Source organism: Electrophorus electricus, chromosome 18 (genome assembly GCF_041902795.1).
Source record: "Electrophorus electricus isolate QZ-2024a chromosome 18, ASM4190279v1, whole genome shotgun sequence".
Classification (NCBI taxonomy): domain Eukaryota; kingdom Metazoa; phylum Chordata; class Actinopteri; order Gymnotiformes; family Gymnotidae; genus Electrophorus; species Electrophorus electricus.
This window is the reverse complement of record NC_137514.1, coordinates 11,372,261-11,393,740: the sequence shown is the minus strand read 5'-3', so window position 1 is coordinate 11,393,740 and position 21,480 is coordinate 11,372,261. Positions and strand designations below refer to the sequence as shown.

At 50.6% G+C, this 21,480-nt stretch overlaps 1 protein-coding gene across 12 annotated transcripts in view; it reads right to left on the bottom strand.

Annotated features, from left to right (window-relative positions):
* sh3pxd2aa (SH3 and PX domains 2Aa) overlaps positions 1-21,480 on the bottom strand; it is a 78,200-nt gene that overhangs the window by 25,387 nt on the left and 31,333 nt on the right. For 8 of the 12 annotated variants that reach the window (XM_081701111.1, XM_035534832.2, XM_035534833.2 and 5 more), the window contains 3 exons: positions 20,058-20,149; positions 10,046-10,071; positions 2,702-2,749 (listed from right to left, as the gene is read on the bottom strand). In XM_081701111.1, the coding sequence (XP_081557237.1) occupies positions 2,702-2,749; positions 10,046-10,071; positions 20,058-20,149 (166 nt within the window). Of the gene's footprint in view, positions 1-195; positions 2,681-2,701; positions 2,750-10,045; positions 10,072-20,057; positions 20,150-21,480 lie in introns of those variants that run through there. The other 4 variants (XM_035534834.2, XM_035534835.2, XM_081701113.1 and 1 more) reach the window with 2 other exon arrangements.

The following is a 21,480-nucleotide window of genomic DNA, read 5'->3' as shown; positions in this document are numbered from 1 at the left end:
AAACAGGCCGTCAGCCACCTCCCCGCTGGGCCCCGCCGGCCCCCGTATGCCGCCATCCGCGCCCGCGCCGCCACCTCCGCCCGCAAGCCTAGCGCAGCCGAAGCCCCTGCTCACGGTGCATGCTCCGCAGAGGAAGGCCATAGAGACACAGCTCGGCCCACCCCACTCACACCGACCGCCCGCCCGCCCACCCACCCGAGCCGGGAGGCTGGAGGCCGGCGCCACGCGTCGCGAGGGGCGAGAGGTTCCAGAGAGGACTCCGGTGCCGGTGGCGGTGGAGGGAGGGGGCGGTGGGAGTGGGAGGGGGGCGGGATTGGTTGGTTCTCCCTCAAGGGGGAGTCTGCTGGGGAGGCTCGCCTCGACGTCGGAGCTCCGTGGTGCGGTGAACTCGGCCGACAGCGGTAGAGTGGGAGGAATGGAGGCAGGGGAGGAGAAAGAGGGAGAGTCGGGGGAAAGAGAGAGAGAAAGAGAGAGAGAGAGAGAGGGAAAGAGAGAGAGGGAGCGAGACAGAGAGCTGCTAACAGTCAGGGATCTGACTGTAGAGTGGAAGGCTAGAGGAGTTTTTCTTCTGGAAAATAAACAGACGAGAGGGAGCAGGCTTCCCTCTTCCTCTCTCTCACTACCCCTCCCTCCCTCTCACTCTATCTCTCTCACTCTTTTGCTCTCTCCTCCCATTCAAGGGGGTTAGGCAGCCGTTGGAGGGAATTGGGGGGTGGGGGGGTGGAAAACGCCAATAGAAGTCTACTCTCCAAGCCTTAAATAGAAACATATGGGTGTTTTCTGGGAGAGAGAGGGAGGGAGGGAGGGAGGGAGGGAGGGAGGGAGGGAGAGAGAGAGAGAGAGACTGTTTATGTGAAACACGAGAGGAAAGCATTTCAACTGGAGTTAGCAGAACTTTTCCTCCTTTGTTTGTGTCTTACTTTCTCCGCTTTGTTTCTCTCACTCTTACTATAGGGACTTGGTATTACTGCTGCCACTATCAACGCACTGGTGTCCATGGCAACCCATAACCTTGCAACAGATTCGATTTACCAGCAATTTATTCTCCAAAGGTCGATTACAAATTTACAGTATTCCTGGGAATACATAACTGATGGGCCGAGCAAGTCTCACTCTTTCCCTCGGAGTCTCTCCGTTTGTCTAGGAGGGGGTGCTAACCAGGATACGCGTTCTGCGCGTTCCAACGGAAAATGATCCCATATCAGCCATGTATACGCCTCTAAAGAGAAGGACAGACTGAACAGAAAGCATGCAGGACATGTGGCAGACACGACACCGAGACACCATACTCGGAAGGCCATGCGACTCGCACACATTTCAGCAAAACAAATGGCACGAAGGTGTTATCAGCTATTGAGAAAAAATAATGTGGGGGAGGAAAAAACAAACAAACTAAACCTTAGGGACTTGCTTTAACATTACATTAGTTTACATGGCCTAAGGAACACTTTTTGGAGATTACGTTATAAATATTTAATGTAGTTATTACGACTGTAATTACTGAGAATGGGATTTGTTATAAACTATGTACACCTCTTGAGCTGATCAAAGGGACCTAATAAAATCTACCCCAGAAGGCCCGTGCACCCAGAGCGCTCATCACTCTTTACAAGCGCTTCAGTGAGGATTAGTGGCGAAATCTTTCCATTCAAGATGTTTATCACTCGGTTAGAGGGCGAAGAGACGGAGGCGTTCTGTATTTTCTCTTGATCAACTTTCAGGAACAGAATGAGCCGATTACCGCGGCTTTCCCGTTCGCGGTTGTTGCGTTAACTCTTCTTCGTGTTGCCCAACTCCGCGGCCCAGGCTCAAGAGAGTTAGTACTTGTCTGAGCTGTTGGCGGGGGGGAGCAAGCTGACATTCGGGGTTGTTTGAACAGTACGTTTGTCTGCTCTCGGTCCAAACATTTCGCTTCCTTTCTTGGAGATCGGGAAGCCAGGACGGCAGAGCAGGAATTCGGCGCGAGCGAGTTTTCGCCAAAGAGCAGTCCGTGACGTCCAGCTACTGTTTCTCGACACGCTTGCGAGATCGCAACTAAAGGGAAACTCTTCGCAATAAATAAATAGATAAACAAACAAACAAACATTTGCTAGCACCGTGTGCATTTATTGGCAAGATATCTTCATTGTAAACACTGCCACGTCCTTATCTAAGGCTAATGCGAGGTAGCATTCGGCTAACGCTACTTTTGCGCTGTGCGGGTTGCGGCGGTTGGGAAAGTTACACGGAGAAAATGCTCTCCAGATGGCTCCGGTCTTACCGCTGCCGGGGGGGGGGCTGTTTATTTCGGAAGGACGAGCACGTTAGTCAGCGAAACGTTTGCTCTGTAGCCGCCATTCTTACGGTTTATCGTCACGCGCTGATGCAGGTGGGGAATGAGGTCCGGGGCGGGCGCGAGGCGGCCGCGTGTTGGAAACGACGTCGCTCGTGAGGCTGACCTCGGGACAGGCCTTCGGAGCTGCTGCCCTGGTATTGTTTACTTCCGACGGGTTCAGCTGCCGCTCCTGGCCTAAGTCCCCGAAGGTCTGGGCGTAGGAACTGCAGCAGGCGTTGGCCGACGTGGGGCTGCTCGTGTGAAGGGAAGCGTTTATGATGTGCTCGGGCCTCTCTGTTAACCAGCAAGCGGTTCGTGGCAGAACGGAAAGAGGGAAGGCATGCGTTTCTGCGCACACAAACACACGACACACGCACGCATAGCTACCTGCGGCCTGAGATTTGGTGGGACTGTCCTGTACGCCATACATCCAGACTTCAGAAAGAAGAACAGAAAGGGAAAGAGACATCAGAGTCAGCAAAAGCAGTGGAGCACAGAGCGGTAGGTTATCTCTTCCAAGAACGCAACCAATATGTCCTTAAACGTAAACGAACCGGCCGGCACTCTCGGGTCTGCTCTTAGGGCAAACGTGGCTCTAGCAAAGCAGGAGTTAGCAGCTCTGTTATGGACCTCCTAGGCATACTGTGTGTCCTGGTACTGGGCCAAGTCCACACACTCTGGACCAAGACTTTGAGTAATCTTCAGGAACCCCAGCCAGTATCCAGTGTTATAGTTCGCTCCAGTTCCTGAACCGTCCAGGCCATACAATCAGCATTCTGGGTCCTACAGCATGGGACAGAGTGACCAAGTGGACGAGCTGGGGCCACGCTCTCACCCATGGACTGGGGGAGTCTCAGCACTTCACTGGCAACTGCCGTGCCATTGATGTTAGTGAAACGTTTCCAACAGAACTGGTCATGAAGCACATTAGTACCATACAGTCAAAGGTTAAAAAAAAAAAAAGTCAGCAAAGACTGCATCTCTGTTTGTGTGTGTGTGTGTGTGTGTGTGTGTGTGTGTGTGTGTGTGTGTGAGAGCGAGAGAAAGCCTGTTGAGGGAATAAGGAAAAATGAACCTCTAGCTTGACCCCACACATACACAAACACACTCAATTTTACATCAAACTCCATCAGGAAATTAAACGTCATGCGAAGAAAATATAAGGAGACACGTGGGGCCCACAACACAGGGAGGAGTGTGTGTGTGTGTGTGTCTGAATACCCCAGGAGGGTCACCTCCCTCAGTCTCTCCATGTTGACATCTCTCCCCTCCTCTACCTAATCTCTCCACCTCTCCCTTCACCGCACCCTGTCTATCCCCCGTGGCTGCTCTGTTCAACACCCAAACAGTCATCTTCCCCAGGCCAAACAATACAGAAGCAGGATGTTAACGGCGCTTTTCAAATAGCGCCATGTGCCACAATTCCCAGTGCTCTTCACTCATGTTCATTTACAAGCGCTCCCCTCTCAGGATCGCTGCGAACGCTAACGCTAGCTACACCCTCTTACACTCACTACACCCACTCGCTTTACTGGATAAGAGCATCTGCTAAATGGAACGTGTGCGTAACGTCCACTTATGCAAAGAGGCTCGTTTTTGCCTGAACCCCGAAGGTGAGGGGCTCTGCATGAACGCTAGATCTGTCAGGTAGACCTGTGCTGCTTTCTCTCGGGCTTTGATCCTGAGGGGTTTGGGAGTGGAATGAATTCTGGGAAAGATACGATATGGCAAATGCCCCAAAACATGGAAACGCCACCCCATCCAAACAGTACAGTGTGCAACAGCTGACTGATATTAACTCTCCACCTTACATCTCACACACACACACCCACACAGACACACACACACACACACACACACACACTTATACTGTCTCTCGCTCTCACTCGCTCTCTCTCTCTCTCTGTAATTCCTTTCAGATATGGGAGGTGGTGCAGGAGGCAACTGAATGGCTGTTTTTGTTTCATTCCGACCACCGGTGACCACATGACCTCTGTGTAACTGGAACAGTTCTCTGTCGGAGTTTTAAAGGAATCCTCCTACCGGTCAGCTGTCTTTAATAGCTTCGGTTATCATCCAGCTCCCTTTGAAGAGGGAGCACGACAACCACTGCTCCGTGGGTAAGGGGATAGGACGTTTAAACAAACTGGGTTTAAACGTCCTATCCGTGATAGGTCCAGCGCTGATCTCCAGCTCAGGAAAACAGAACCACGAGGCACTGGGTTTCAAAACTCACATAATTTATGTAGATTGTGTGGTTGTGTGTCAGAGAGAGAGAGAGAGAGAGAGAGAGAGAGAGAGTCAGCCTAAAACAGCTCTATGAAATGCTACATTCCCTGTGATAAGACAGTGGGGCTTTTGGTTATTCTGGATATGAGTTGATATGAGAGTTGGCCAGTGATAATACAAATTGTCACCACAATCAAAAATCAGCTCTAAATTGGGTTATCCATGTTCTGGGGTGGACCTGTGTGTGTGTGAGTGTGTGTGTGTGTGTGTGTGTGTGTCTGCCCATGTATGTCTGTATGAGGTTGTTCTGTTCTCCAATCGAGAAGGGTTTTTTTTGTCCCAGATGGAGTAACATTATTAACACACTGAATGCTACTCCCTGCTTAAACATTTCCCCTTCAGGAGGGTGTGTACGACACGCACGCACACACACACACGCACGCACGCACGCACACACACACACACACACACACACACACACACACACACACACACACACGAACATCCCTCAGATGTTGCAATATTAGATGTTCATCCACTGACCTTTAATCTAAGTTATCCAACTATTCCAACACACTTCTCGGTTCTGATGACGTGTTTTAAATGAAGTATAGTCACATTCCAAAAAACCCCTCAAGAAAGTCTCAAGAAAGCCCTTAAGTCATCATCATAAACTCAGCTCCTCTGTGCAGACCGGCCACCTACCGCTCCCTCTGGGAACCAATTATACTGACCTATTACAGAAATCTTCACTTCCTCGTAAATAACCCTCCAATTGGTGCGCTTGGCAAAGGAGAAACATTCTTTTCTTTTAAAACTCTTGCAGCCGAAGGAGCTGTACCCCAAACCGTGAGCTCTGTATCCGACGGAGCTGTACCCCAAACCGTGAGCTCTGTAGCCGACGGAGCTGTACCCCAAACCGTGAGCTCTGTATCCGACGGAGCTGTACCCCAAACCGTGAGCTCTGTAGTTGACGGAGCTGTACCCCAAACCGTGAGCTCTGTATCCGAGAGAGCTGTACCCCAAACCGTGAGCTCTGTAGCCGACGGAACTGTACCCCAAACCGTGAGCTCTGTAGTCGACGGAGCTGTACCCCAAACCGTGAGCTCTGTATCCGACAGAACTGTACCCCAAACCGTGAGCTCTGTAGCCGACGGAACTGTACCCCAAACCGTGAGCTCTGTATCCGACGGAACTGTACCCCAAACCGTGAGCTCTACATGCCTTCCATGGGCCTCTGGGCTCACCGCTACACCGCTGAACAGAGTGGATTGGGACTCTAAAAAGTGGAACACAAGCAAAACGTAAACTGACCTATTCAGGGCCGTTTCTTGCACGCGCGCACACACACACACACACACACACACACACACACTTGCCCAGCTCCACTACTCCCCTGTCTCGGTCATTCTGTCTCCCACTGGCCCTGCCCTCATTTCTCATTGTCCCCTCATGCCGTCCCCTACTCAGGCCTTATGTAAACAGCATTAGCCAGTGCTGCGTCACAGAGGAACCTTACCCTGGCCACCTCCTGACCACCGCTGCTCCCTGATCCCACCCCCCCCACACACACACACACACACACAAAACATATGGCGCTCGCATGAGCAAAAGGAAGCATGAGGGAAGGAACCCTGAGCAGAAAACACAAACCATTTTTGCCATGAAAAAGAAAAAAAACAAAAAAAAAAATTATATATATATATATATATAAAAACAATATTGCCCAACATGTTAGCAGTGACAAACTCAATGACTGCACAGTCAGCACCAGCTGAAATGGACAAAACTGACTCTGGAGCAGAAACTGGGCTTGTTAGCTCAATTTAGATCAGTATAAACTCAGAAGCAACTGACCGTAGATCGGTTTTAAGACCTCAGCACATTCTTAGGCCAAGCCCCCATTGGCAGATAAAACACTCAACACTCCTGGCATAGACACTAACTGGCTTTCCATGTGTTTTCCTGAATGGCTATCATCGTGTGTAAACGCAGCATATCGCGAAGTCAAATGGCTGCCATCATGCTAAAATGCAGCATGTCGTGAAGCTAAGCTAAACGGTGTATTGCTTTGATTAACAATCGTGAAAAGGGGGTTATTTTGGCCTGCACACACAGGTAAACAGCCTGCAGAACGTTGCCACAAAGAGACACTTAAAGATCTGCAGCCAGCCGGGGGGGGGGGGGGGGGGGGGGGGGTGGAGGAGGGTGGAGACCCAGTTACGGCCCTCCTTCATCCGATGGGCTGGGGGTTGGGGGTCCTAAATAGCATGTCATTACTCTTGACAGACACACAGCACCACGAGTCGACGGTGGCCTACGGTTGCAGCAAACTCAGCCGCTCTGTCGGGCAACGGGTGTTTTGGAAGGTCGGTAACTACAATGCAGGATCCAAGAGAGGGCTGTGACTGGGATCTGCTGAAACGTTTCAAGCCGCCGTAGCTTCACTTCCAAGCTCTGGATCGAAATGAACGATTTGCAAGGAAACGATCGGCGGTTTTATACCATAAAGGGTTTTTTTCCCTTGTGCGGTTGTAAAAATCGGATGAGCAAAATGAAGCACTGCTGCAGTGCTCTGAAAGTCTCCAAAAGCCTTACGTTTAAGGTACTTTTTAAACCTGTCAGGCAATCACTTTATATCCGTATAATTCTAAGATTTATTGGGAACTATGTTTTAACTGACCCTTTTGGAAAGGTCATAGTCTTAATATGCCATGTGACCTTTAGCCTGAGCCATCCCCCCCCCCTCCCCCAACCTCGTCTGGAAGCTACGCAGGTAGATCTAACCAGTCCTGTGCATGAACCTTCTTAATCTGCCTTGTGTTCATATTAATCTCCTCATCCGTCATAATCTTGCCACACTCGTGCCCTGAAGGCGTCAAACATATTTTGCGGTCCCGCAGGGTCCCTTTGTGCCTCATGAAAATGTCTTCTGTGTGACCTCTGTTTCAGTCCTGGCTAAAAAAAATTCCATCTGTGATTACAGTTTCGCTGCATGGAGCCACCAGAAGGAAGATGGGTCCCCTGATCTAGTCTAGACTGCTGTCAAGGTTTTCCCTTCATGAGATTCCAGGGAATTTGTCCTCGACATTGAGGACTCAAGGCCATCCAGAAGCCCTGGATACGACACACGACGCCGTCCTGTCTGCCAGACGGATGCCATAGATCATGAAAATTCCCATCCTAAGATCATCCGTGTCTGATTCCACCGCAGTGCCTCCTTCCTAAATTCCGGAATAACCTGCTCCAAGGGCATGGGGCCACCTGTTGTGGGGCACAAGCCCAATAAACCAGTGTCTTAAATCTTGGGAAAGATCTGGAAAATGAAAAACCACAAGTCCTTGCGAAAAAGAGTCCTGTTTCAAGCCAACTTAGCATGACATATGGTCCTGTTGACCTTGATTAGCTACATGATGCGTGTTTGGAATGACCCAGAAGGCACATATATCGATTTCCCACTTCCTCCATGGGGGGAAACCATCGAGTTCTGCATTCCATAAAATTGATCCCTGCACAGTCTCTGCTGACGCACTTGATTGTTGTCTCACGGCAAATGATTCTTCGCCCCAGTGCTCAGACGACACTGCCCCTCCAATGTCCGTGCACGCATTCTGGTACAGCTGGCATGTGCTTCTTTCCCGCCGATGCGTCTCACAACCCAACAGCTGGCGATGTCGCCTGGCGTGTTCTGGCAAAACGCCAGGGACTGGGAGGTTAGTGCCTATCCACGCCAATCAAAACGGCCATGAGCTCGGTGACACTGCCCAGCTTGCATGCTGGTCCCACCTGCCAACCCCGCTGAGAGGTGATCATTGCCGAAAAAGTGGCCGCTCAGAGCTGGGCGTGAGAGGGGCATGGACTCATTCCCTCATACGCTCTCCGTAGTAAACAGCCAGGAAAATAACAGAAAGCTAATCGCTCGTGCACTCGGCCATTCGTGCATTCACGTTAACTTGATTCGCCTGTGCTGCATAAATCAACGTCAGTGTAAATGGCTTTTACGGCTGAAAGTTAAAGTTGCTGTGAGCGATATTTACGGTTTTTGCTAACTCCTGCCAGTTCGCAGCCTCACTTTAACCCTGCACCCTTCGTCCAAACGTCTTTCCGAAATCTGCCTGTGCCAGCACAAATCAGTTCACAGGCAGGGAGGGCAGCCTGCGGTCTCGTAACGAATTTTCTGATTGGTTAATACAGCCAGACCACATTTCAGTCGCTGATTATGGAGTCTGGGACAGACACAGAAACATTTTTCTTCCCCAGAGCGTCTCCGTCAATGACAACGATCAGGATGCAGATACAGTTTAGTCAAATCCTGCTTCGCAAAACTGCTTAAGGCATCTTTAATCGGTTCGCTAAACGCAGACAGATAGTTCAAACCAAAGCCTGATCCAGAGCCGTTGTTCTGCGGGGTCTTGCACAAAAGGTTCTTAAAAGGGGGACGTGATTCAAACAGATGGCGCGTGTTAAGGAACCCAGTGGTGAACAATAGCGAGATGACCAGCTGGCAAGTAGTCGCAGATGGCCTGATGTCCGAGCATGTACAAAGAAGGATGTCATCTGGAGTTGTTTGGAATAAAGCTTCAAGTGGCAAGACCCCCAGGACTCCGATGCTGTAAGAGAGGACGGCTTTCGGATCACGTGGTTGAGCGATGACTGGGCGAATACGGTTGCCAACGGGCACGATCGGAAAGAAGTCCCGGCTGTGTGGTCTTTCGCGGGGACAAATGGATTTTGGTACAAAAAAAAAAAAAAATCAAGATGTGGTCTTCTTTCAAAGTGTATTATTCTTTAACCTATACATACACTGATCGAATTGTTCCATTATGGATAAAAATGCGCCCCCGCTTCCTGTGTGTGTGTATGTGTGTGTGTATGTGTGTGTGTGTTTTCTCTCTTGAGTGGATGATCGTGCATCTGCATCTTGAAATAAGCACTTGGCCACATCGATGTCTGTGGTCCGGATGCTAAATCACACACACACACACACACACACACACACACACACACACACACACACACACACACACACTTCTATTAGGAATGATACCATCTGGACGGCATCATTTTGCGGAACGAGACACGGTCCTGAACGACTTCCGTCTGGCCCTCCGGAGCATTTCTATTAACTTCCCGAGCGTCGGCACCACCACGCGGCACTACCACCCTCCACCCGCCCGCGTCTCCACCTTTCTCGGGGTGCCCCGAGCCCCACCCACAGAGGGGACTCGGGAAAAATCCCGAGTCACTGTTCCGGGCCACGCCAGATTCTTCCAAAGACCAAACGCTCTCCCTGTTCTCAGAGTTTGAACCTCACCCCGTTCACGGGTCATCCCGGCCGCGTTTTCTCCTCGGAGGACGAAGGGGCAGAGGCGTGGGGGAAACGGCGAGTAAGGCTGCAGCGGTGCTACGTGCTAACCGCAGGTCGTGGCGATGGGCTCAGGAGCGTGTTAGCGGAGGGAGCAGGGGACGGGCGTGTTAGGAATAATGGCGGAGGAGACTTACCTGATTTGCGCTTGGAGCCGTAGTCCCTGTAAAAGATGCAACAGCAGAGAGACATGATTAGAGCTCTGCTCGGCCGACGTCCCTGCTGCGCAGGAGACTGACAGAGCCTGCCAGCTCTGACCACATTCACTCACACACACACACACACACGAGCATGCAGGCACTGATGAGAGAGCAGAGTGTGTGTGTGTGTGTGTGTGTGTGCGTGCAGGCGCTGAGACCAGGGCTAGAAGACGAGTTGCTAAGTGCGACTAGTCATGTGACCCAAACAGAGCCACTCTGATGTCTCCACCTGCTCCCCTCTAAACCCCGCCTTTACTGCTCCAGAGGAGAGAGGGGGAGGAGCTTGATGGACTTCAACTGGACTGAGCTGTGTTTAGCTGCTGGGCTTTGAGCTGTGTGTGTGTGTGTGTGTGTGTGTGTGTGTGTGTGTGTGTGTGTGTGTGTGTGTGTGTGTGTGTGGGGAGAGGGCTATGTGCAAGACCTCAGGTCACTCAGAATGAAAAATGTGGTCAGTAAAATGACGAATGACGGATGAAGACAAGGAATGATGAGAGAAGTGTCAGATAACTATAGAAAATGACGGATTACAGAAACGTCCACACACACACACACACACACACACACACACACACACACACACACACACACACACACACACACAAAAGGCCTTCTGTATGCAAAGCTCCATCCTCCTGACAAACAAAGACAAGCAGCAGAATGTCACGATACCACACAGAAACTCCGATAAAACCATTTCCTTCTGGTGTGACGGATCCTCCCGGAGCTGAAGTGAGCCGAGCGCGTTCCTTTTATTTCACGTGCAACCCTTTCCGCTGCTGACTACTGTTCCATTCGCGGATGCTACAGAGGGGGTGTCCTGACAAAATGAGCTCCCGGATTATGGAGGCATTACTCTGCGCTGAGCACTTCCTGTTAAGAAAAGCACTTTGAAACACATTAATGGAGATGTGCGCGCTAATGGGCTAACGCAGGATCGGGGTGCTGATCCTTCCGTTGTTAGAGGTGTGACGTGGAGATTTAGATGGCGGTACAGATTCGGTGCTGTGCAGGATAAGTCAATGCAAATCAATTGGACAGGTTGGGATTTTTCTCTCATACACGCCTCGCTGTATTACTACATTTGTAGGAACTTGTATCCAGCCGTTGAAACACTTGTAAGAATTTTTAGTGCAACATTCATTAGTACTTACAAGTACAACACCGTAAGTACACCCCTGTCCAGCACGCTCCCCCAACACACACACACACACACACACACACACACACACACACACACACACACAGTATTCTGCCATAAGCCAAATTTTCACCAATATAGCTACCACTCCCACACTTCACTCCCACACTTCACTCTCCACTCTTCCGCTCACGATGACCCCATCTCTGCACTCATCCCTCTGGCCTTCCCTCTCACTCTCTCATCTCTCACCATCTCCATCCCTCCATCCACCGCACCATCAATCTCTCCCTTTGTGTCTCCCCGCGTGCGGATGAAAGCTGCTCTTTCTGCCCGGGGTCGGCTGGAACATTCCGGAACGGCGGAGCGTTTCAGAATGGCCTCCTTTGTCGGGCCACGCCAGAGCGCAGCAGAGCCAAAGGCGCTGTCTCCAGAGCCCTGCATTCGATGCGGACGACCCCACGGAAGCCGACAAGCTGCGTTTACATCAACAAAGGACGCGCGATTCACCAACGGATGCATCCGCACTGAGCAGCAAGGAGGGGAAAAAAACAGACTCCCAGTCTGATTTTAAAGGTTTTTTTCTGTTAGACAGCCCAACTGGTGAGCCAGTTGGATCCGCTGTGGACAAAACACTAACTGCTATTGACCATTTCAAATCTCTGTGGACTTCCTGAAAAAAATTCAGTGTGTGTTTAAAAAAGCACTTGATGATCTACTACATGTAATGACCTCATGGTGCCACTTGGGTCCCTTTAAAGCGCAGATAGAAAGAACTACAGTTCCAAGCATTACGACTCCTGTGGTCGTTGTTAAATTAATGCCATGAGCAGGGAAACTGAGTTTTGTGTTTGTGTTCCTGTTCGTTCACAGACCTCTGGCTGAGGTCAAGATCAAGCGGCCCCCTTTCGAATTGAAATCTGCTAAAAGCTTGAACCACGGTGCCACCCAAACTGCGGTCCTCTGCTGGCGTTAACTACAACACCTTGAGAGAACGTTTACTGCCACTCTTGCACTGTAAACACAAGACCACTCCGTGTTTGCGTGCTGAAATCTGGAGGCCCTGTAAACAGTGAAGTGCAGATTATATAACAAGGGGGACGGGCACGTTGAAAAGTGCTTCACGTCCCTGGAGACGTTTGAACTAAGCCCATGGCACACGCCCTAACCGCCAAACACACACATACACACACGTTTAGGCTTTAATCTAATGTAACGTCTTTAGGTTGTCAGACAATGCCTGTGCATACCACTCCACTACTCTTCCACCAGTCTTCTGCTCCTGCGTGTTCCCTCACGGCGTGCGCGAGTTGATGGACCTCGGCCGAGTTTTTTGGGGAGGTAAAGTGAGCTTGCGAGCTGCTGGGGGGGGGGGGGGGGTCACGAACAAAAAAGTAAATAACACGAGCGCCACAGCCGAGGAGAGGAACCGAGGGGGTCGCCCCCGAGAGCCCAGGGGCCTGGAGGTCCTCGCGTGTGCGAGAGTGCCAGTAGAGTGACAGACCGTTAGAAAGGGGGAGGGGGGAGAGAAAAAGAGAGGGAGAGAAAGAGAGAGGGAGCATCTGTAAGACATTAGTAGGGGGAAAAGGGAGAGAGGGAGAGAGAGAGAGAGAGAGAGAGAGAGAGGCAATGTCCTCAGGAGTGGAGAAAGAAAAAAGAATGATGGTGTGATGGGGGATGGCGCAGATGTAGGGAGGCTGAGAAAGAGGGAGAGAGGGGGGGGATGAGGAAAAGAGAGGGAGAGAGGGTAGGTCGACCCGGTCATCCGCTGACCCTGTCTCCCTCTGCTCAAACTTCCTCAGAAAGAGAGAGAGAGAGGAGAGAGAGAGAGACAGACAGAGGAAAGAGAGAGACAGAGAGGGGAGAGACAGAGAGAGAGAGAGATGGAGAGGGAGAAAGAGAGAGAGAGATGGAGAGAGAGAGAGAGAGAGAGAGAGAGAGAGAGAGGAGAGAGAGAGATGGAGAGAGAGAGAGGAGAGAGAGATGTGCTAAAGAGAAAATAAGCGAGAGAGAAGTAGAAAAGCAACACAGAACTTTAAAAAAAACAAAAGAACAAACCCAAGAAAGAACGAGAGAAAGTGTGGGAAAGGCAAGCAGGCCTGGGGAAAGGGTGACGTGGGAAAGACGGTCCCGCACCACTCCGCCGAAGAGAAAACAGAGAGACGACGGGGGGAGAACGCGTCGAGAGAGACAGAGAGGGGAGAGAGAGAGAGAGAGAGACAACCAGATGGGGCTCGACGGATAAGAGAACATGCTTGTAATGACTGGCCTGGCTTTGCTGAACTCGCTCACACACACACACACACACACACACACACACACACACACAAAGAGATGGCCTGATACGAGGTCCTGGCCCCGAGTGGACCTTTCCTGTTATGGATGGCGGTGTCGCAACGGCTCCGGGTGGAGTCAGGCCGGCTACGCACGCGATCACGCCGTCATAGCAAAGGGCCACCCGACGGAGTAAGGCTTGTGAATTTTCATCCAGGTGTGCTGTTTGAACGCACGCGTGCGGTTCGGACCACGCAATCCGATTCGCTGCAAAGCTCTCGAGCCACGCCGTTCCGTCCAACGTGCCTGCCGCCGCGCCAGCAACGTTCTGCCGGCCATCGGTTGCTAAGTAACAACAGCGGTCATTTTACGCCGAGTTGTTTCTAACACCTTTTTTTTTTTAAGTGTTAACATTGAAGCGTGTATTTAAAACAATGCATGAAAACGATGGCTTCTTTGCCTTACTTTCCTTCTTGGCTAAACTGTCTTATAAATGTCTTATAAAAGTCTTATAAACTTCTCTGATGTCACAGCTGGGAAGATCTAAAGCTGAATCGCACACATGCTGTCAACTCTGATAACGTACTTGCTCTGGGGTTCTACGCATCTTGCATACATTTATACACACTGTCTGTCAAAAGGTTGGGGAGACATAGCTTTTATGATTAGTCTTTTTCTGTGCCAGATACACACTATGCAGCGTACTCTCTCACACACACACACACACACACACACACACTAAGTCTGTACTTTGTACAACCCCTCTACCACCATACCTAATCTCCACCTTCCTACCCTAATCTTTTCCAAACTTCAAGCCTGCCGTGCATCCGTAATGGCTCCCACATGGGCTGAGGCCTAGTTTTCCGCGGATCCCATGCCTCTTAGGTGAGGGGCGGGGCCTCGGTCTGTATCTGCCCGCATGAGTGTGCTGACCCTAAATCTCCCGTCGAGGACACAGTACACCCGCATGCGACCGGGACGACCACCTCGCTCCTTTATGAGAAGACCACCCTCCCTACCCACAATCCTTAGGTTAACACGCTATACATCCCTCCAAACAGGTTGAAGCAGGTCGTTTTGACACCCGTTTTTTTTATTTGTCGTTTTCATTACCCGAACGCTTTTAAGCTAACAGGGGTCAAGATGAACTAACCTCTTCGCCATTCCAGTTAAATTACCTGAAGCAGGCGGTGCTCCTTTGCACGGAGACGTGCAGGACACAGAACAAGAGGACCTCCGCGCGGCGCCGGGGAGGGAGGAGACCCACTGGAGGAGGGGAACCTCCTGACCCTGGCTGATGGCTACATAAAACATCCTCATCATTAGTCAGGGGCTCTCGACGCCTTCGCCTCATCCATCTCCAGCCAGTTCATTGGCTCAGCGCCGTCGCCCAGCTCAGTAAAAGTGGATTGGATTGGACAGGGTCCAATTTTTTCACTTGATGTATTGGTTAGTGGAGCGTATGGGTGATGGTTCAGTGTCCGGACACGACGCCACCTGAACCAGACCGAGGCAAAGCACGGGTCAGATGGGGGCTTCATCAAAGTGGTGGATAAAGACACTCGCACAGACACAGTCTTTTACTAGACTAGAGACTGCCTTTACCAGGTTAGAGACTGCCTTTACCAGGCTATAATCTGCCTTTAGCAGACTAGACTGCCTTTACCAGGCTATAATCTGCCTTTAGCAGACTAGACTGCCTTTACCAGGTTAGAGACTGCCTTTACCAGGCTATAATCTGCCTTTACCAGGTTAGAGACTGCCTTTACCAGGCTATAATCTGCCTTTACCAGGTTAGAGACTGCCTTTACCAGGCTATAATCTGCCTTTAGCAGACTAGACTGCCTTTACCAGGTTACAGACTGCCTTTACCAGGCTATAATCTGCCTTTAGCAGACTAGACTGCCTTTACCAGGCTATAATCTGCCTTTAGCAGACTAGACTGCCTTTACCAGGCTATAATCTGCCTTTAGCAGACTAGACTGCTTTTACCAGGCTATAATCTGCCTTTAGCAGACTAGACTGCCTTTACCAGGCTATAATCTGCCTTTAGCAGACTAGACTGCCTTTACCAGGTTACAGACTGCCTTTACCAGGCTATAATCTGCCTTTAGCAGACTAGACTGCCTTTACCAGGTTAGAGACTGCCTTTACCAGGCTATAATCTGCCTTTAGCAGACTAGACTGCCTTTACCAGGCTATAATCTGCCTTTAGCAGACTAGACTGCTTTTACCAGGTTAGAGACTGCCTTTACCAGGCTATAATCTGCCTTTAGCAGACTAGACTGCCTTTACCAGGCTATAATCTGCCTTTAGCAGACTAGACTGCTTTTACCAGGCTATAATCTGCCTTTAGCAGACTAGACTGCCTTTACCAGGCTATAATCTGCCTTTACCAGACTAGAGACTGCCTTTACCAGGCTATAATCTGCCTTTACCAGACTAGAGACTGCCTTTACCAGCTATAATCTGCCTTTACCGGACTATAATCTGCCTTTACTGGACTATAATATGCCTTTACCAAGATATAATCCGCCTTTACCAGACTAGACTGCCTTTACGAGATTAGAGTCTGCCTTTACCAGACTAGACTGCCTTTACCTACGGTGCGTATTTATGAATGCTAGAGTCTGGAAACACAGAGGGAAAGAAGACGTGAAAATGTTTCCTGAGGCAAAAGAGAGTGAGAGAGCAGCTATAGATAAACTGCGCTGGAAAAAGCCCCTTAGGACAGCAAGAGAGAAAGACCAGCCCGCTGTCCTGCCCACTCTAATTCCCAACAACTGCCAGTTTATACTGATCTCGGATCAGCACCTCGCAGTAGTTGCAGCATTGGGCGTGCTTCCAAAATGATCTCAGCCCTAACTGACACCTAGGTGATGTTTAGAAAGGACTGACTTCTGCCGTTTTATAAAAGAGCGAAAGATGACCTCTACTGGCCAAACGTGGTACAGGGAAGAGCAGGGGAAAATAAGTGAGCCAACGCTGTCATGGCTCGACACAAAAAGAACCGCAGCACGCCAGTTAAATAATGTAACTCACGGGCGTGTGATCAGTAACGTAACTGATGACAACGGGACAGGAAGTGTAGGGATCCGCTCCCGTTCTGTATTTATAGTCCTTCTACTGACCCTTAAAGGAGCCATACTGGCTCTGGATCAAAAGGCTAGAACTACGGTATCCACGCGCCGCAGAGTCGTCTCGCAGCGATTCCCTGCTACGTGTACGCAGTTCCCCTGTTTGATCCTCCTCTGATGTAGGAATATCTGACGCAGATATAACACCCAAAGTGGATCAAAAGGAGGACGCGGACACGCGTTTAACGCGACGTTGCAGTTCATTCCCTTACCAGCAGGGGTCGTTTTCCAACGACCAGTTGGCAGGTTCGTGTCATCTGCAGCAGGCGCTGTCTTGGTTGCTGGCTGTTTGTACCTGTGGTCGGTTGTTGGAAATGGTGGTTGTGGTGGTGATGTGGAAGATGAAGGATTTCTGTAGACCTTTGATCTGCTGAGAAGCCATGCTCTAGAGAAAGGGGACACGCTTTGTGTGTGTGTGTGTGTGTGTATGTGGGTGTGTGTGTGTGTGTGTGTGTGTGTGTGTGTGTGTGTATGTGGGTGTGTGTGCGCGTGTGTATGTGTGTGTATGTGTGTGCGCGTGTATGTGTGTGCGCGTGTATGTGTGTGCGCGTGTATGTGTGTGTGTGTGTTTCTACTGAAGTAATGAACAAGTCTCGGTTTATTCTGAGCATTCAAAGGCTGTCTTTGTCCAAAATGTCTTCCCTTCTCTCAACCCCCTCGGACACCCCTCTTCCTCTCTCGCTCTCTCTCTCTCACGCTCTCTCTCTCTCTCACACTCTCTCTCTCACTCTCTCATGGACAAACTGACATTCGCACTTTCTGGAAATAGCATGAATACTGCAGAGGGGTTCAGTAGAGGACAGTCTGTTTGGAGACCTTCGTCTGAACTCTAAGATTTCCATGTGAATTTGGGGGGCATTTTGTTCTATGTGCCCAAGCCTGAACAGCTATCTTGTGAAATGTGTGTGCGTGCGTGCGTGTGTGTCTGTGTCTTCACAAACTCAGCAAGTAATGTCCTTCTGAAAAGATCCATCAAAACGCTTCCTCACCAGAGCCTCAACGATGCCAGATGACAAAACACACGACGCTCGGTCCGTCATTCCAGGGACGGTAAGGGAAAAAAAGACAAAGGCAGGAGAGATGACCAGCAAAGAGCTGACCAGCAAGCTTCACAGCCAGTAAGGCAGCATGAAAACAGCCCCCCAGTCACTGCCTGACAGGATCTCAGCATGTAGCCAGCTCCTCGTGCGGCGGCCATGGACCCGTGCACTAGACACCCGACTACCGAAACAGAGTTGCTACGTGTCCGCGTTCGAAACAACATTTAACGCGTGATCTGTGTGTGTGCGCGATTACCCTGGAAAAGAAATCAATGCACGCAGGTAATAAATAAAGACACACACACACACACACAGGAACAACACGGAACAGTGGCTCCAATTACATGCGCTCTTACACACATGCAAAGGTGAGTGAGGTCCCTGTTCTGAGCTCTGTTTAAACACTGAGAAGCCATTGTTTGTGAAATTCCCACAGTTGCACCATAACACTGTGAAAAGGAAGACCCTGTCCTTTAGACTGATCAGTGTTAGGTGTCTTATGGATAGTGAGTGTGTGTGTGTGTGTGTGTGGATAGCTAACTCATCAATCTATTATTTTGGCCTGAATCAATCACACGGATACACATGTACACAAATAGGCATGCCCACACACACGCACAAACACAACATGCTTGGACTGGAGGTAATCACTCATGCTATCCATCTGGACTGAGTCAGTGTGTGACATGACCATATGCGCACACAAACACAAACACACGGGCACAAACACACATGCACACACACATAAGACGCACAGAAAGTGCTCTTGAGAACACACGGCTGGCCACTGTCCCTGGTTTGTGTTGATTTAATAGGTACAGGAAGCAGGGATGCCCAGACCATATATCTCCTTATGTTTTAGCCCTCCACCCCACCCAGCGCACACACACACACACACACACACACACACACGCACACACACACACACACACACACACGCACGCACGCACGCACGCACACACACGCGCACACACGCGCACACACGCGCACACACGCGCACACACACGCACACACACGCGCACACACGCGCACACACGCGCACACACGCGCACACACGCGCACACACGCGCACACACACACACACACACACACACACACACGCTTCCGCCACTCTTTGCAGTATCCACGCATCAACAACCACTGACCTATTGCCTAATACATCTCACCATAATCATTCATCTTCTACTGAACATCACAAAAGCAATCCATGTTCCAAACAATCGCATGCAAACACACACACACACACACACACACACACTCACACACACACACACAGTCTAGGATTAGCATAACATTAATTACTGTGTTAATACTGTAAACTAAATTTTAGCAAAAGAAAAGTGTTTAGAGCCCATAGCAGATGAGAGCAAAAGTATTATACATGATGGACCTGAAGCCCATAGAAAGTGTGTGTGTGTGTGTGTGTGTGTGTGTGTGTGTGTGCGTGTGTCTGTGTGTATATGTGTGTGGGGGCGTGTGGTAACCTTTCCATCATTTATTACTGTAGCATATGATCAATGTGTTGCTCTTTAAACCCGTACGCACGCCCGCACTCCCGCCCGCACGCACGCATGCCCGCGCATTTGCACGCACTCACAGAAACACACCCCCACATACACGCATACGGGGGAACTAGACAGAGGTTGGTTTTTGCGGAATAACAAAAAAAGATGGAGATGAAGAGAGAGAGTGTGAGGGCGTGCCAGAGAGACAGAGATGCCGGGGAGAGCGTGGCGCAAAGAGCGTGCTAACGGGGGGGGGGGAGAGCCCCGGAGCACACGGCGTAAAGCAGGAGGGCCATGCCCTCTCTCCGCTCCTCCCCCGCTGGGAAGGGACCGCCACGGGGCGGTGGAAAGAGCGACACCCAAAACGACAGAGACAGAGAGGAGGTGGGAGACGCTGGAGGTGCGCGAGTTTGGGCTCCCTCTCTCCCTCTCGCCTGGGGTGGATTCTGTCTCTGCGCTGGGTTACTGTATTAGACAAAAGCTGAACGCTTGCAGAGTACAAAGGTACAGCTAATTACAGCGCTGCCTGAGGGCCAGCGTGCTCCAGACACCCACACACACACACACAAACACACACACATGCCTGCGCGCACACAGTTGTTAATCTATGTGACTTTATTCTGAAATGAAACATTAATTAATTCATATGTAATATTAGTAGCAACGTGCACTTTATGTATTCATGCCATACACGCACAAAGAAGTCAAGCACAGGTTAAATATAAAGACACAAAAATAGTGAAGATGCACTGGCAGTGCTGAGACTTACAGTCACGTTTATTTGTTTGTTTGTGTGTGTGTGTGTGTGTGTGTGTGTGTGTGTGTGTGCGGGTGTTTGTGTGGGACACTCACTCTACAGGAGGGTTGATGTCGTCTGGTTTGGTCTCAAAGAAGCGCAGGACTTCCTCGCTCTGGGATATCTGGGGAGGAAGTCGCACCAGCGCCTGATACCCAGACAGGAAATGACACGGAACAATCAACAGAGGCACACCACCAGGGCCAAACAGAGTCGTGGCGCAGTTCTGAGTGCCGAACTCCAGGTCGGTGCTCGTGCAAGTGAGGGCACTCCAGTTCTGTCGGGTTTACCGTGCACTGACTGCAGGCTCCTGGCCGGGACGCGTTCTCAGCGTTGCCCCAGTGCCGTTTGCCGACACTGTTCGGTTCTCCAGAGCGCATTAAAAACCAAACAAAAACCCTCCTCAACACTGTTGAACCGTTGTGCGATGCTACATTGCACCAGTAGAGGGCACTAAACAGGTGCCACATTCTCTGTGAAACTTAAGAGGCCATATTGAATGACCCATCAGCAATGGCTTAACATAGGACTTTGTGTCGGTGGAAGCTGCGAGACCTAAACAGAGAATCCGACTGGCAGAGTCGGGGTTTGCAAAAGTCTCCCCGAGCTTCAGATCTGTGTGGGAAAGGAAGCTGACGCGCGCAGTCGGGATTTGACCCTAAACCCTGCGATGACGTCACGACAGCACGAGGGCGGCCGCTGAAACGTGTGCTTCGTTTTATCCCAAGACAGCTGCACGCCTTATGGGGCCGACAGCGAAAACAGCCTGTCCCGACTGTTGTCCCGCACGCAAGCCTGCTGCTCGGAAGCGGCCCGCATGCCAACAAAACGGTGTCCGGTTACTTATCCGGGGCTCCGGCTCGAAAGGACCGGACGTGGTTTGGTCCGATGGGCGGAACTGCGTGGGGTTTCGTGGTGGGGAACGGTGTTGTGTGCCTTCGGTGTGAACGTGAGTGACACGTTCATGCAGCCGGCGGCCCGGGAACAACTGCCCGCGCTTAATGACGGTGAACGACTGGAGTGTCAACAGCTGTTTGTGTTGACAGTCCAGCTGGTTTGTGTGGTGCAGATATGATTTCTCATTCGATAAGGAAGAACACGGGAAATGCATCTCATTTGTATGCCTGAGGGAACTCGGACATGGTGCTATTTGCTGCGTCTAATAGTTCATTAGCATAGCCCAACAAACGACCGGAACGGCGGATTTGTGGGGGGCTGGGCACACTTGTGAGGAGAATCCCTGGAGCAGGTGCATACCTCGAGGACATCAGACAATTACATGGTGGCCATGTCTAATTAAAGCTTACAGGAAATGGCTGGCAAACAGCGATCCTCTCCGCCACTTAAAAGCAAATTGCACTCCGGCGCTGGACGATAAAGCGCTGCTTCTTTGTGCGAGCACTACGAAGGAGGACACTGCTAAACCTGTGTTACTAGAGTAACACCACTTTTACACATCCATGTAACCTGGTAACCTGT